We start from the raw sequence: 13,954 nt of genomic DNA on the forward strand, positions 1-13,954 counted from the left end.
AATCTGATATGGAGGAGGATTTGAGTAAGGACCCTCCTCAAAAAGGGAAAAAATATTTGTTCTCATCTAATGATATAGATGATCTTCTGGGGGCGGTCAGACAGACTATGCAGATTGAGGAACCCTCAACCACTCAGTCAGTTCAAGATTAGATGTTTGGGGGGCTACGTTCGCAAACATCGATGGTCTTCCCTGTAAATGCCCACATTCGTTCAATGATTCTAGAGGAGTGGGAAGAGGCAGAAAAAAGGATATCCATTCCTAGAGAATTCAGACTTTGTCTTCCTTTTGACCACGAGGAGGTCAAAGATTGGGAAGATGTACCTAAAATTGACATCCCACTTGCAAAGGTATCTAAAAGAACCGCCATACCATTTGAGGACTCCTCCAACTTAAAGGAGCCAATGGACAGAAAGGCGAATGGACTCCTAAAAAGAGCATGGGAAAGCTCTGCAGCAGTAATCCGCACAAATATAGCGGCAACATCTGTGGCATGGGCAATGCATTTGTGGGTAGATGACTTAAAAGATCAGTTGTCAGCCAGAACCGCTAGAGATTCTATTATAAAAGCTATCCCTCTACTCAAACTAGCAACCGGTTTTCTTGCAGATGCTACTGCAGAATCGGTTAGGTTTACAGCTAGAGGCCAATCCTTATCAAATGCAGCCCGAAGGGCTATATGGTTAAAAAAACTGGTCGGGAGACGTTCATTCAAAAAATAAGTTATGTTCCATTCTCTTTTCAGGAGGCAGGGTCTTTAGCCCCATATTAGATGATATTCTGGAGAAAGCTTCTGATGAAAAGAAGGGGTTTCCAGAGGAAAAATGTAAAAAGTTCCAGCCCTTTCGCAGACCCTATTATGGTCAGAGATCAGACTATAGGGGTAAGGGAAAACAGGGGAGATGGAGCTACCAGAAAGGGGGAGAAAATAGAAACCGGAATAGGGATTCAGGTCCCTCAACCTCTAGGTCAGAGTTCCGAAGAAAATGAAGCCACCAGGATAGGGGGGCGGTTGCTGAACTTCCTAGGGCAGTGGGAAGGGATTACCACAAGTCCTTGGGTCCTCCAGATTATCTCCCAGGGGTACAGGATAGAATTCGACTCCCTTCCTCCAGAAAGATATTTTGTTTCCAACGTCCATCTCTCTTCAGTCTCCCCAATGTGGTCAGACATACAGGATCTCCTCCAGATGGAGGCAATATCTCCTGTTCCTCCTCACCAGATAGGAAGAGGTCATTACTCAGGTCTCTTCTCTATAAAGAAACCCTCGGGGGAATCCCGAACCATAATAAATCTCAAGCACCTAAACAGATGGCTACAATACAAAAGGTTCAAGATGGAGTCTATACGCTCCACAATTCCCCTATTGGGAAAAGACGTGGTAATGTGTACTTTGGACTTAAAAAGTGCATATTATCACGTACCAATCTTTCCAGATCACCAAAAATACCTGAGGTTTGCGGTAGAAAAAGAAGGGTTAATCTTCCATTACCAATTTCGTTGCCTTCCATTTGGTCTGGCGACAGCACCCAGAGTTTTTACAAAACTCATCATAGAAATTGTGTCATATCTAAGAAAAGAGGCATCACCATAGTTCCCTATTTGGACTATTTCCTGTTAGTGGCAGACTCTGTGGGGCAACTCAAGATCGATTGTCAGTTGGTGATCTCCACACTGCAGAAATTAGGCTGGGTGTTAAACTGGTCAAAGTCACACCTGACACCAAAATCAAAAATACAATTTCTAGGTGTCGTACTGGATTAGAAGGTCAGAAAATTGTTTCTTCCGGACAAAAAGCTGTCCGACTTAATAAAAAGAATTCGCCAGTTTTCAAGAGATCGAGTATCATTCAGGGATGCGATGAAGATCCTGGGTTTAATGACAGCCAGCATTCCATGTGTCAGCTGGAGCCAGTTTCATTCCCGTCAGTTACAGAGGGCGGTTCTCAAGTCATGGGATAGAAGACAAACTTCACTAGACAAGGAGTTCTACCTATCCCATCGGGTCAGACAATCCCTACACTGGTGGACTGTGCCAAGAAATCTCCAGGTCGGTGTCCCATGGATTCAGGCTCCAGCAGTTACGGTAACTACGGACGCAAGCCAACAAGGTTGGGGCGGTCAGGTCCTCGGAAGATACTACCAGGGACAATGGAATTAGGAAGACAGCAACAACTCCTCAAATCACAGGGAGCTGCATGCAGTATGGAAAGTTTTGTGTTCAGCCCGAATCTTATTGAAGAACAAACATCTAAAGATTCTATCGGACAACATGACGACGGTAGCCTTTCTTCGCCACCAGGGAGGTCCAAGACATCCAAAACTCCAGCTTCTGGCGGATCAAATCTTCGCATGGGTGGAAAAATCAGTGCTCTCAATTTCGGCAGTTCATCTAGAAGGCTCAAAGAACCAGATTGAGGATTTTCTGAGCAGAGAGAAGCTATCACCTACAGAGTGGGAACTAAACAGCAAGGTCTTCAACACATTATGTCAACGCTGGGAACACCAACGGTGGACCTATTCGCGACCAGATGAAACGCGAAGGTCGGAACCTTTTATTCACTGAACCCTCAAGAAGATCCGGCAGAAGTAGATGCCCTCTCTCAGTCATGGAGCAGGGGTCTGTTATATGCTTTCCCCCCTCTGGCATTGATACCAAGAATCCTCAGGAAAATATGCAAGGACAGAGCTCGAGTTATTTTGGTGGTCCCTTTCTGGCCCAAGAGGAGCTGGTTCCCTCTGCTAAAGAAGATGTCAGTAGACAATCCTTACCATCTTCCGGAAATGAAAGACTTACTTTTCCAGGGTCCAATTCTTCAACAAAACCCAGGGAATCTGCAGTTGGCAGCTTGGATCCTGAACGGCAGATCCTGAAAGTGAAGGGCCTATCGGAAGGAGTCATTTCCCTCCTGCAAGCAAGTAGGAAGCCGGTAACTTCGGCAATCTATCTAAAAATTTGGAAAAAAATCTGCAGTTTTTGTGTAGACACAACGATCGATGTTGATCACCCTGACCTACCCAGAATTCTTGAATTCTTACAGCAGGGATTCAAAAAAGGGCTTAAACCAAGTACTTTAAGGGTCCAGATAGCAGCCCTCAGCGTATTTTATGATTCTTCCCTTGCTGCCCACCCTTGGATTGCTTGGTTTTCTAGAGAAGTTCTGAGGCTGAGACCCCTAATCAGGAAGACTATCCCACCTTGGGACCTTAACCTAGTCCTTAATGAATCATGCAAGGAACCGTTTGACATAGCAAAGGATATAGATATTGCTAAACTTTCCCTCTAAACAGCTTTATTAGTAGCCATTACATCGGCCAAAAGACTGGGGGAACTTCAGGCCCTGTCCACCCAGAATCCCTATCTTCAGGTATTTGATGATAGGCTCGTCTTAAGACTTGATCCAGGTTTCCTTCCCAAGGTGGTCTCGGTTTCAAATATAAATCAGGAGGTAGTGTTCCCATCATTTTGCCAGTTCCCTAGAAACCAAAAGGAGATGTTCTTCCATTAATTAGACGTCAGGGAAACTGTACTTAAGTACTTGGACATGACTAGGGCCTGGAGGCGGGATAGTAATCTTTGTCCTTTACGGAGGTCCTAATAAGGGGAAAAAAGCATCGAAATCCACCATTGCAAGATGGATTAGATCCACTATTAGCCTAGCTTATCAGGCACAGGGAAAAGATCCCCCAGATAGCCTTAAAGCTCATTCATCTAAGGCTACGGCCGCTTCATGGGCAGAAAAAGGGGGGGCCTCGGTAGATCAGAGCTGCAGAGCTGCATCTTGGTCTAGTTTTAGCACCTTTTCTAAACATTACAAACTAGATGTAGTCTCTTCTCAACTAGTGTTTGGCAGAAAAGTACTTCAGGCAGTTGTCCCACCCTAGGACCAAAAAGTCTCCTTTGGTACTTCTCCATGGTGCTGTCAGGTGGTGACCTGGAAAACGGTAATTAGTCTTACCGGTAATTGTATTTCCAGGAATCCATCCTGACAGCACTGTTAGTTCCCTCCCTAGTACAAAACGTGGTATACTTATGTGAAGTAACATTTGTATTAAGATTGTTTTGTTCAAAATAAAATTCTCTTTTTGCATCCATCCAGAGGTGTTACTTTGGAAAATCACTGAAGGGTGGAAGGGGGAGGGTCCTTTTAAACTCTCGTGGTTTCCTGTCCCACTATGGATAAGAAGGACGTCCTCCATGGTGCTGTCAGGATGGATTCCTGGAAATACAATTACCGGTAAGACTAATTACTGTTTTTGGTCTCATCTGACCACATGACCTTTTCCCATGCCTCCTCTGGATCATCCCTATGGTCATTGACTGACTTCAAACAGACCTGGACATGTGCTGTCATGAGCAGGGGGAGCTTGCGTGCCCTGCAGGATTTTAATCCGTGACAGAGTAGTGTGTTGCTAAAGGTAATGTTTAAGACTGGGGTCCTAGCTTTCTTCAAGTCATTGACCAGGTTCTCCCATGTAGTCCTGGGCTGATTCCTGACCTTTCTCAGAAGCATACTTACCCCACAAGGTGAGACTCTGTATGGAGCTCCAGACCAAGGAAGATTGACAGTCATCTTATGCTTCTTCCATTTTCTAATACTTGCACCAACAGTTGTTGCCTTCTCACCAAGCCTTTTGTCCTGCAGCCCATCCCAGCCTTGTGAATGTCTACAATTTTTTTCCTGGTGTCCTTAGACAGATTTTTAGTCTTGGCCATGGTGGAGAGGTTGGAGTGTGATTGATTGAGTGTGTGGACAGATGTCTTTTGTACATATAACAAGCTCAAACAGGTGCAATTAATACAAGTATTGAGTGCAGAGTAGGAGGGCTTCTTAAAGAAAAATTAACATGTCTGTTAGAGCTAGAATTCTTGCCAGGTAGTAGGTGATCAAATACTTATTTCATGCAATAAAATGCAATTTAATTATTTAAAAACATATAATATGATTTTCTGGATTTGTTTTAAAAGTCTGTCTCTCAGAGTTGAAGTGTACCTGCGATAAAAATTACAGATATAGGACTCTACATTCTTTGTAGGTTTGAAAACTTGCAAAATCGGCAGTATATCAAATACTCATTTTCCCCACTGTATATAATTCATACAGTATATCATAATCTAATCTAATCTAATCTAATCTTTATTTTTTTTTTACATAGCTCTAACATATTCCGCAGCGCGTTACAGTGTGCGCACATTCTCATCACTGCCCCCGATGGGGCTCACAATCTAAATTCACTATCAGTATGTCTTTGGAATGTGGGAGGAAACCAGAGAGCCCGGAGGAAATCCACACAAACATGGGGAGAGCATGCAAACTCCTTGCAGATGTTGTCCAAGGTGAGATTAGAAACCAGGACTCCAGCGCTGCAAGGCTGCAGTGGTATCCACTGGGCCACCACGCTGCCCCTCAGTGCAAAGAGTATAGTGCATAGGGATATTGTCATGACACAGCTGTCGGGTGACCCGGGACCAGTGGCTCCTTCCCTGTCCCTAACACTAGGGCGCGCCCTAGCTTGCCCTGCTCCCCAGGCTACTTCAGACGGCGAAGATGCAGGGGCCTCTGCCCTTGCCTTATCTCCTGAGTCAGCCCTCCATCTATTCTCTTCCCCACCCAGGGAAGAAGGGGCGCTACTGTGCACCGTAGTACACCAACCTACAAACAAGGCCACACAGACAAAGGTTAACAGAAAACTCCAGGCATACAAAATATTCACTCACATATAGGAATGCGTAGGGGTGTGGAGGTAGGGGAATAATCCAAAATAGAGATGGATAGGGAATTACCACGCATACAGACCAAACAACAGTCACAGATAATTCCTCCAACATTCCTTCTCATATGCACTCCTCTCCCACCATTAGCCATGCAGCAAATGCTTGCTCTGACAAGGATTAGTAACAGAGCCAATATTATAGGGGAAGGGATTAGCTAACCGAGCTCAGCTATGAACACAGGGATTTCCAACATGGCCGATTAACCCCTTTTCTGCCAGAAGAAATAAACACATTTAAAATGAAAGAGAAGTGCTTCTTCTCAAATGCCAGACACTGGTCTTCTGGTTCCACACTGTCATGGTAACCCTGTGACAGATATACTAAGGCTTCTTTCACACTTCAGTTGTTTGGCGTCAGTCACCTCCGACATCGTGACGGATCGACGGATCCGTCAAAATTGTTAGGAAAACGGTTCCGACGGATCCGTTTTTTTGACGGATCAGTTATACTGATCCGTCAAAAAAATGGATCCGTCGGAACCGTCACGACCGTTTTTTTATCCGTTGGATCCGTTTTTTGACTGATCCGTTTTTTAGAAGGGGAGGATCTCAATGTGATTGGCTACTGGAAACTACTGGAAAACTATATATACTGTGTATTTACATCACATCTTTGAAAGGGTTTATTAGAGAAAGTGGCAGCGATGGAGCAAGTACTGGCAAACATAGCGAAGATATGTGCGGATTTTACTTTTGAGGCAAATCAGTTGGCAGTCATCGTTCGGGACAAGGAGGAGGAAAGCCTGCGGATCCTGCGGCAGCGGCGGAAGAGAAGGCTGTGGATCCATCCCATCACAGCCCAACGCATGACCCGTGGTGTTTATTCAACACTTTACCTTGAACTGAGGGAAAACCCTCAGAAGTTCTTCAACTATGTGAGGATGAAGGCTGAAAATTTTGAAATTTTATTGGGTCATGTGGAAGACTCTATACGGAGACGAGACACCCAGATGCGTTTCTCCATATCACCAGCGGAGCGTCTCATGGTGACTATTCGGTAAGTTATTTTTTTTTTTTATTTTTTTTTTTTAAATTATTCTCATTCATCAGTTTTATAACTGTAATGATGTTTTTTTAATTTTTTATTAATTATTGTCTTTTCGTTTTGTTAACAGATTCCTTGCAACTGGAGAGTCGTTCTCATCGCTACATTTTCAATTTAGGCTTGGGATATCCATCATTTCCGGGATCATCAGAGATACCTGCTGGGCACTGTGGGAGTGCTTACAAGCGGAATATATTCCAGAGCCATCACAGGAGAGGTGGCTGGAGATTGCCCAAAATTTTCTACAAATATGCCAGTTCCCAAATGGTGTCAGCGCAGTTGATGGGAAACATATAAGGATCGTCAAACCTTCTGGCTCTGGATCAGAATTCTACAATTATAAGAAATATTTTTCAATTGTTTTGATGGCCATAGCCGACGCACACTGTAAGTTCATCGCTGTGGATATCGGTGCGTATGGACACGCAAATGACTCACAGATTTTTAAAAGTTCACCAATGGGGCGTCGGTTGTATGGAGAGACATTTGATTTTCCGCCCCCTAGACCTCTCCCTGGAACCACCGGTCCACCTTTACCATTTGTTTGCGTTGGTGATGACGCTTTCCAGCTTTCCCCACATTTGCTTAAACCCTTTGGAAGTAGTGGACTGACCCAGAGGAAGAAAATTTTCAATTACCGTTTAACCAAAGCACGCAGAGTAGTGGAATGTGCTTTTGGCATCCTAACTGCCAAATGGAGAGTGCTACTAACTGCCATTAAACTGCAGACTGAAACTGTCGATGATGTGGTGAAGGCTTGCGTGGTACTTGATAATTTTGTTTTATCAAAAGAACATGTTTCCCTGGAGGATAATGTGTCAGAAAGCACCTTGCCGGACTACCACAACACAACTTTTCGCAGTCCTGTAGCAGTCTCCAGAATGCGGGACAATTTTGCAGACTACTTCATGTCTCCTGCAGGATCAGTTGACTGGCAGTATCAAATGGTTTAAAAAATTTTTTTTTCAAACTTGTAAAAATACCATTTTTTTGTTTGGTTAACCTTGCTGTATTTTGTATGTTTTGTACTGGTACCCTTTAAACATTTTGTAATGTTTACTATTACCATAACCTTGGTGGTTTTAATACAGTTTTTAAAAAAAAAAACAAAAAAAAAACAGAGACAATAAAATTGTTTTTAAACCACAAAAAGTTTTATTTATTTACATAGTTTTTAAAGGTTCTCATAATTTGGGGTGGAGATAGTAGCGGAGGGGCTGACAGGGCGGGCCACGTCGATAGAGGGGGACAGGACATCACGGGGAGGAACAGAAGTGGAATGGGTGGTGAAAACATGAGGTTGGGAAGGGAGTTGAGGTGCAGATGTGGTCTGTGGGAGGTATGGTGAAGGTGTTGGTGGGGGTGGGAACGGTGAAGTTAAAGGGGAAGAATGGAAAGGGGAAGGTAGGAATTGGGAAATACTGAGGGGGGAAGAAAGGTATGGCGAAGGAGTAGGATGGACGGCGACTTGAGAGGGGAAAGGTGTTGAAACATGAAGGGTGGGTGGAGGGGCTTGGGACATCGCCTGCACTAGAGCAGTGTGGCAGCCTTGCATCACATGCATCTGCAGGTCAGGAGTTAGATTCTCCATGTGCCTGAGGACTGACTGAAAAAAACAGTGTCTTGGTGACTGGTTTGCATCTGACTGCAGCCTATCCAGACGACTGCTGAGTTCCAATATGCATTTGTGAAGCATATTGTACCCAGCAGACGTTTGCTCACCCAAAAGCTTGATGGCATTCTGGAAGGCTGCATTCAAATGCAAAAATTCAGGCGCATAGCTCCTTTCCTGACCTCTCTGGCGCTGCCGTCCTGACCCCAAAGGTGGTCTAGATGTTGCGGCAGTGTCAGAGGGGTGGGGTAAAGGGAACTCAATCTCATCACCTGCAGCTTCAAGTGACGAAGTCCACCCTGCTGCTCCAGCGCTGGTGGATTGGGCCGAGGGATCACACAAAAGGGAAGGTGCAGACACAGAAGGGTCGACGTGGTCCCCGGTGGCGGACCCCTGAGGGATCGCTCCAGAGGGGTGCAACTCTGATGCAGGCTCCCGAGTGCTGCTGACAGTACTGTTAAAGAAGAAACAAACAAAAAAATTAGTATCTTGATATTACAATTGCCCTTGCTGCCAAAAAAAAAATTGAAGGTTACACATTTTAACAGTTTTACTGAAAACTTGTGGTGTTGAATATTTACCTTCTGCTCAGCAGCGTCGACCGGAGGAACGACAGGGCTCTGGAATGTTTATACCTGCTCCTGCGTCCTCTAGATCCACTCGGGGCCTGCATCTCCTTATTGAACTCCCTCTTAAAGCGATCCCTCAGTGACCGCCACCGCACGATTACCCTGTAACCTGGAAAGAGAAAGCAAAAAAAAGGTTACTATACAACACATTAAATCATGCTAACACACGATAATGAACTGTGAATACTTACGTGCTAGATCCTGGGCCCCAGCATTGAGTTCCTCCCAGTTATCAATGACAGCATTGCACACTTCCTCCCATAGCCGTCGGGTGACGTACTGGTCAGCATGGCGGCGGTCCGACATCTTCCATAGCGGCTCCCGACTTTGGACCGCTTGGATGAGGGTGTCCACGTCTATGCCCTCGTCCTCATCCTGTTCGGGAGCACGCTGTGAAGCCTTTTAACAAAAAAAAAAAAAAAAGAATAAAAAGGGAAAGATTATAACACATGAATTTTACAGTTTGCTAAACACCAAACCAAAAAAGGAACTTACTCTGCGTTGACTGCCGCGCCTAGCATTCCGACGGCTATGGTAGGTGCTCTGAGGAACTCTACGTCGAGCCCCGGATTGTGAAGACTAATAAAAAAAAATAAATAAGAAATAAATTATGTGCTTGGATGGAAGCATATGTACCGTGTGTGTGCTGTGCTGAATGTTTGTGTTGAGTGTAGTGTGTTTTATGTGAGGATCTGTATCTGCAAAACTTACACTATGCGCTCCCGCTCCTCTCATTTCTCCACCCTGCCCGTCTCCTTCATGAAGCTCCTCTACTGCTGCTGCTGCTGCTCCTCCTTCTTCTTCCTGTTAAAACAGAATAAATACATATAGGGTTCAAAAACATTACCAGAGATGTACCAAAAAAAATTTAGGAATAAAAAAAAAAAACCTCAGGTGCCTGACGATGTGAGGGGGGGCTCTCAGATGAAGACATTCTGCCTGAGTCTGTCTTGGTCCCTAGAATCTGCAAGTATAAAGAGTTCTAAGCTACTATACAAAAGGATAGACGCAGCTTTTCGGGACTTTATACTTACATGTTTTCAAAACTTTGGGGGGTCTGCCTGCGTCGTCTTGGTCCCTAGTTCCTTGGTCCCTAGAATCTGCAATTATAAAGACAGTTCTAAGCTACTATAAAGTGGCGTAACTACAAAGTTATGGGCCCCGGTGCGAACTTCCAAATGGGGCCCCCCCCCGCCAAAATATTTTCCACCCAAATCCACATTCTGCCCCATCCATCTCCACATTCTGCCCCATCAGTCTCCGCATTCTGCCCATCCATCTCCACATTCTGCCCCTCTCTCCACATTCTGCCCCTCTCTCCACATCTCACCAGAACAGCAGGAACCAGAAATCTGCTGCTGGTTGATACCAGATAAACACGAGCTGCACACAACCAGGACTGAGCTGCTGAGAGCTGAAGGACCTGTGGTGACGTCATCGTCATGTGATCAGGAGGCGGAGCTGATAAATGCTGAAAGCCCTATGATAGTGATGACGTCACCACAGGATCTTCAGCTCTTTCTTTCAGAGACAGTTTCAACCTTATAAAAAAAATTCCCTCATTCAAAGTTAAAATACCAATACCCAAAAATGATAATTATGGTTACCCTAGTTATAACCAGATAACATTTTGTTGACCAGTTTTAAATTTATCTTGAAATCATACTACGGACAGTTTTGTGTAATTTTTATTACAATTTTTTTTTTTCTTTTTTTGTTTTGTTTGGACAGTAGGAGCTACACTGCTCTTTATTTGAAATACCAGTACAGTATGTTAATGTATGAAAAATCACCAAAAAAATGCAGAACACATCACACAGCATTTACAAACACACACACACACGTCACAGCACAGCCATTAAAAATACCAGCACAGTATGAAAAATAAAACACATGTCAGGCAGGCATACACACACACGCTGGATGGCAGTACTCACATAGCAGTCTCTGGCAGGGTCTCTCTTGCTGGCAGGATGTCTCTCGCTGACAGGATGTCTCTTGCTGGAGGGATTGCTGGCAGGATGTCTCTTGCTGGCAGGATCTCTCTTGCTGGCAGGATCTCTCTTGCTGGCAGGATGTCTCTTGCTGGCAGGATCTCTCTTGCTGGTAGGATGTCTCTTGCTGGCGGGATCTCTCTTGCTGGGAGGATCTGTATTCTCTCTTGCTGGCAGGATCTGTGTTCTCTCTTCATGGCACATTGAAAAATGAGGCTCACCTGTCCTGTTTATATAGTTTTGGGGTTGTCTGGGAAAAGTATCAACTTTTTGGAGCATGCTCAGTTGAAAAAAACGGATTGGGGCGACGGATCCGCCAAAAAACGGATCGCGACGGATCCGTCGTCCATAGGCGCCCATTCTATAAAATAACGGACGCAACGGATCCGTCGCGGACCGTTAATTAGGCGGCGACAAAAAACGTTACAAAGTCCGTCGATGTCTAGACAACGTCCGCCAAATTTCGACGGATCCGTCGCATGACGGATAGAACGGATGGCCATCCGTCGCAATCCGTCATTAATGCAAGTCTATGGGGGGGAAAACGGATCTGTCGAAAATAAAAACGGATCCGTTATTTGAGGAAAATGGCGGATTTAGACTGACGCCAAAAAACTGAAGTGTGAAAGAGGCCTAAGCTATCATGCTGAAGAGCTGCAATCAGTAAAGTGCATAGTGCCATTCCAGATACTGTATGCTTATGATTGGTCAAATACAATTAGCATGTTCAAATATAATACACATAAAATAACAGTAAAGGGAGAGTACCAACCAGCAGTCTCTCACCTGCATGCCCAACGCACGTTTCGCCAATGCTTCTGTTAAGAGGAGGGGTTGGCTTTTTGCAGACTTGTATAGGTTTATATACTTTGTATAGTGGCAGAGAGCTGCAAATCAGTGGTGGCATGGTAGGTGTCAGGACTCTGAACATTTTTTATTACCTTTTTGTGCATTACTGCCCTTTTCCAAGATGGCGTCTTTGGTCTCATGTGCACTGTGTCTTCCTGCTATAAAACTCCACCCCAGCCTTCAGTCTGTGCTAGAGTATTCTGCCTTGCATCCAGCTCCTGACCTCTGGTGACTCCCTGGCTATATACCTGCTCCTGTGAACCTGTGGGGTTATCCTGCTACTCTGCTCTGAGTTCCTGCTGCATACACCAGTTCCAGTAATCCTCCTTCATCTGCTGCTCGTGTTTACTTCCATCTGCATTTGCTGGACATGTAAGCTGTTTCTGCTCTGAAAGAACCTGAGACTATTACCCAGACCTCCCTGGTTGAGCTAAGATATTATTTGAACTGCCTTATAAGCATATCTATCTGTGTTGTGGACTAAGCAAGGACTTATTCGTGTCAAGTATCCTCAAGAATAATTGTGCTTCATAGACTTTCTGCGTGATTGCATTTTCCTCTGAAGTTTCCTATAGACTGCTGAGCTTCATTTGATATTTGCACCAAGTGTTGTGGACTTGAGTTTCTCTCTGCACCTGTTTGAATCACCGTGTGATAATATAGACTTTACCACTTATAAAACTGTGTCCTGTAGTTGTCTGGTTCCACGCAAAGAGTCTCCTGAGTTATCCCCTATAATTATTACAGTAGGGCAGCTTGTTCTGTAGTGATAATCTCCTGCTGTTAAAATAATGATTGTATTGAAACAGCAAAACACAGATCAATAAGTGACATTACTGTAATAAGGGTCTCTACTCCTACATTATGGTGGTTTCAGATGAAAAAAACATGGTGACAGATTCTCTTTAAATATGAAAGAAAAATTGATATCACACTGATGGTAAAAAGCAAACCTATTGTCCAAACATGGAACAAAATCTGATCAAGCACACTGATGAAAAATGGTCCATCACATCTATACAAAAAATGAAAAATAAATGAATACTTAATTAGACCTTAAAGAGCTGCTCTTTCTGGCTCATTTAGGGAGTCTTAAACTGTGTGCCCCTTCCATCACATCTGTCATGATCCAGACCAGATTTTGAGTCCTGTCTCCCTTTTCCCAGTCTGATCTTGTCAGGAGTTAACTTTTCTCAGCCTCAATCTGGTTTCAGGTTTTGCTATTTATCTCTGTTGCATCCTGCAGGCGATGTCAGTTATAGTTCTGCCTATGGCGTGTGTAGCTGACGCAGGTATATCCTGACTTGTCCTGCTGCGTAAACTGCCTGAAGCTGTGTCTCTGTTTTCCCCAGTCCTCGTCTTGACTCAGTGTTTCCCTCTTATGTGTTTACTCTCTGGTTTTCACTTGGCTTGTATCCTGACCTGCTTTTGCCTTCTGTCTTTGGCTAATCTGCTCCTGACTGTTACTGACCTTTTGGCTTGTCTCTGACTCTGTGTTTTGTCTATTCCTTTGGTACTGTGCTACTGACTATCTACCTGGCTTGTTTGACCTTCCTGCTGCCACCTAGTGGTAGCCACGCTGCTGTACGACAGGCCTGCTTTGTCTAGGTGCAGCCCACCTTCCAGTCTATAGCCATCTAGTGGAGCTTACACCTCCCTGCATTGCAGCAGCATGACAACATCCATGTTTTCTACAGCTAGAAAATTAATTTCATACCGACAGCAAAATGAAGCCTTACATATTTTCTGCACTGAATCTAGTTGTATTTGTATAATGAAATCCTGCACTGCTATGGAAATTGTTTTCATCCTCAAGTTCAGTGAACCTTCAGACTTTCCTTAGATTTTTTACAAGGGATGTTGCAGCACATCCATTGATTACCTTCAGTACACAATTCTACATGCACAGTCCCCTTCACCCTGTGCTATAAAACACTGCATCACCATCATTGACAAACTCTGAAAAAAAATACATTTTGTTTATGTGAATCTGAGTTTCAACATGCCCTCACATTGAAAAGCACTCTTTCATCTAGTACATAGCAGGGAAA

General features: G+C 44.3%; 1 protein-coding gene across 1 annotated transcript; it reads right to left on the reverse strand.

Annotated features, from left to right (window-relative positions):
* Positions 1-2,694: 2,694 nt before the first annotated feature.
* Positions 2,695-10,161, reverse strand: LOC143799463 (uncharacterized). Its single transcript, XM_077281153.1, has 8 exons — positions 10,095-10,161; positions 9,950-10,024; positions 9,772-9,864; positions 9,556-9,639; positions 9,252-9,459; positions 9,013-9,169; positions 8,704-8,885; positions 2,695-2,855 (listed from the first exon to the last, which is right to left on the reverse strand). Exons 2-8 carry the CDS (start codon positions 9,992-9,994, stop codon positions 2,695-2,697), a joined length of 930 nt encoding a protein of 309 aa, XP_077137268.1. The 5' UTR covers positions 9,995-10,024; positions 10,095-10,161.
* Positions 10,162-13,954: the final 3,793 nt, after the last annotated feature.

This window comes from Ranitomeya variabilis, chromosome 1 (assembly GCF_051348905.1).
Source record: "Ranitomeya variabilis isolate aRanVar5 chromosome 1, aRanVar5.hap1, whole genome shotgun sequence".
Taxonomy (NCBI): domain Eukaryota; kingdom Metazoa; phylum Chordata; class Amphibia; order Anura; family Dendrobatidae; genus Ranitomeya; species Ranitomeya variabilis.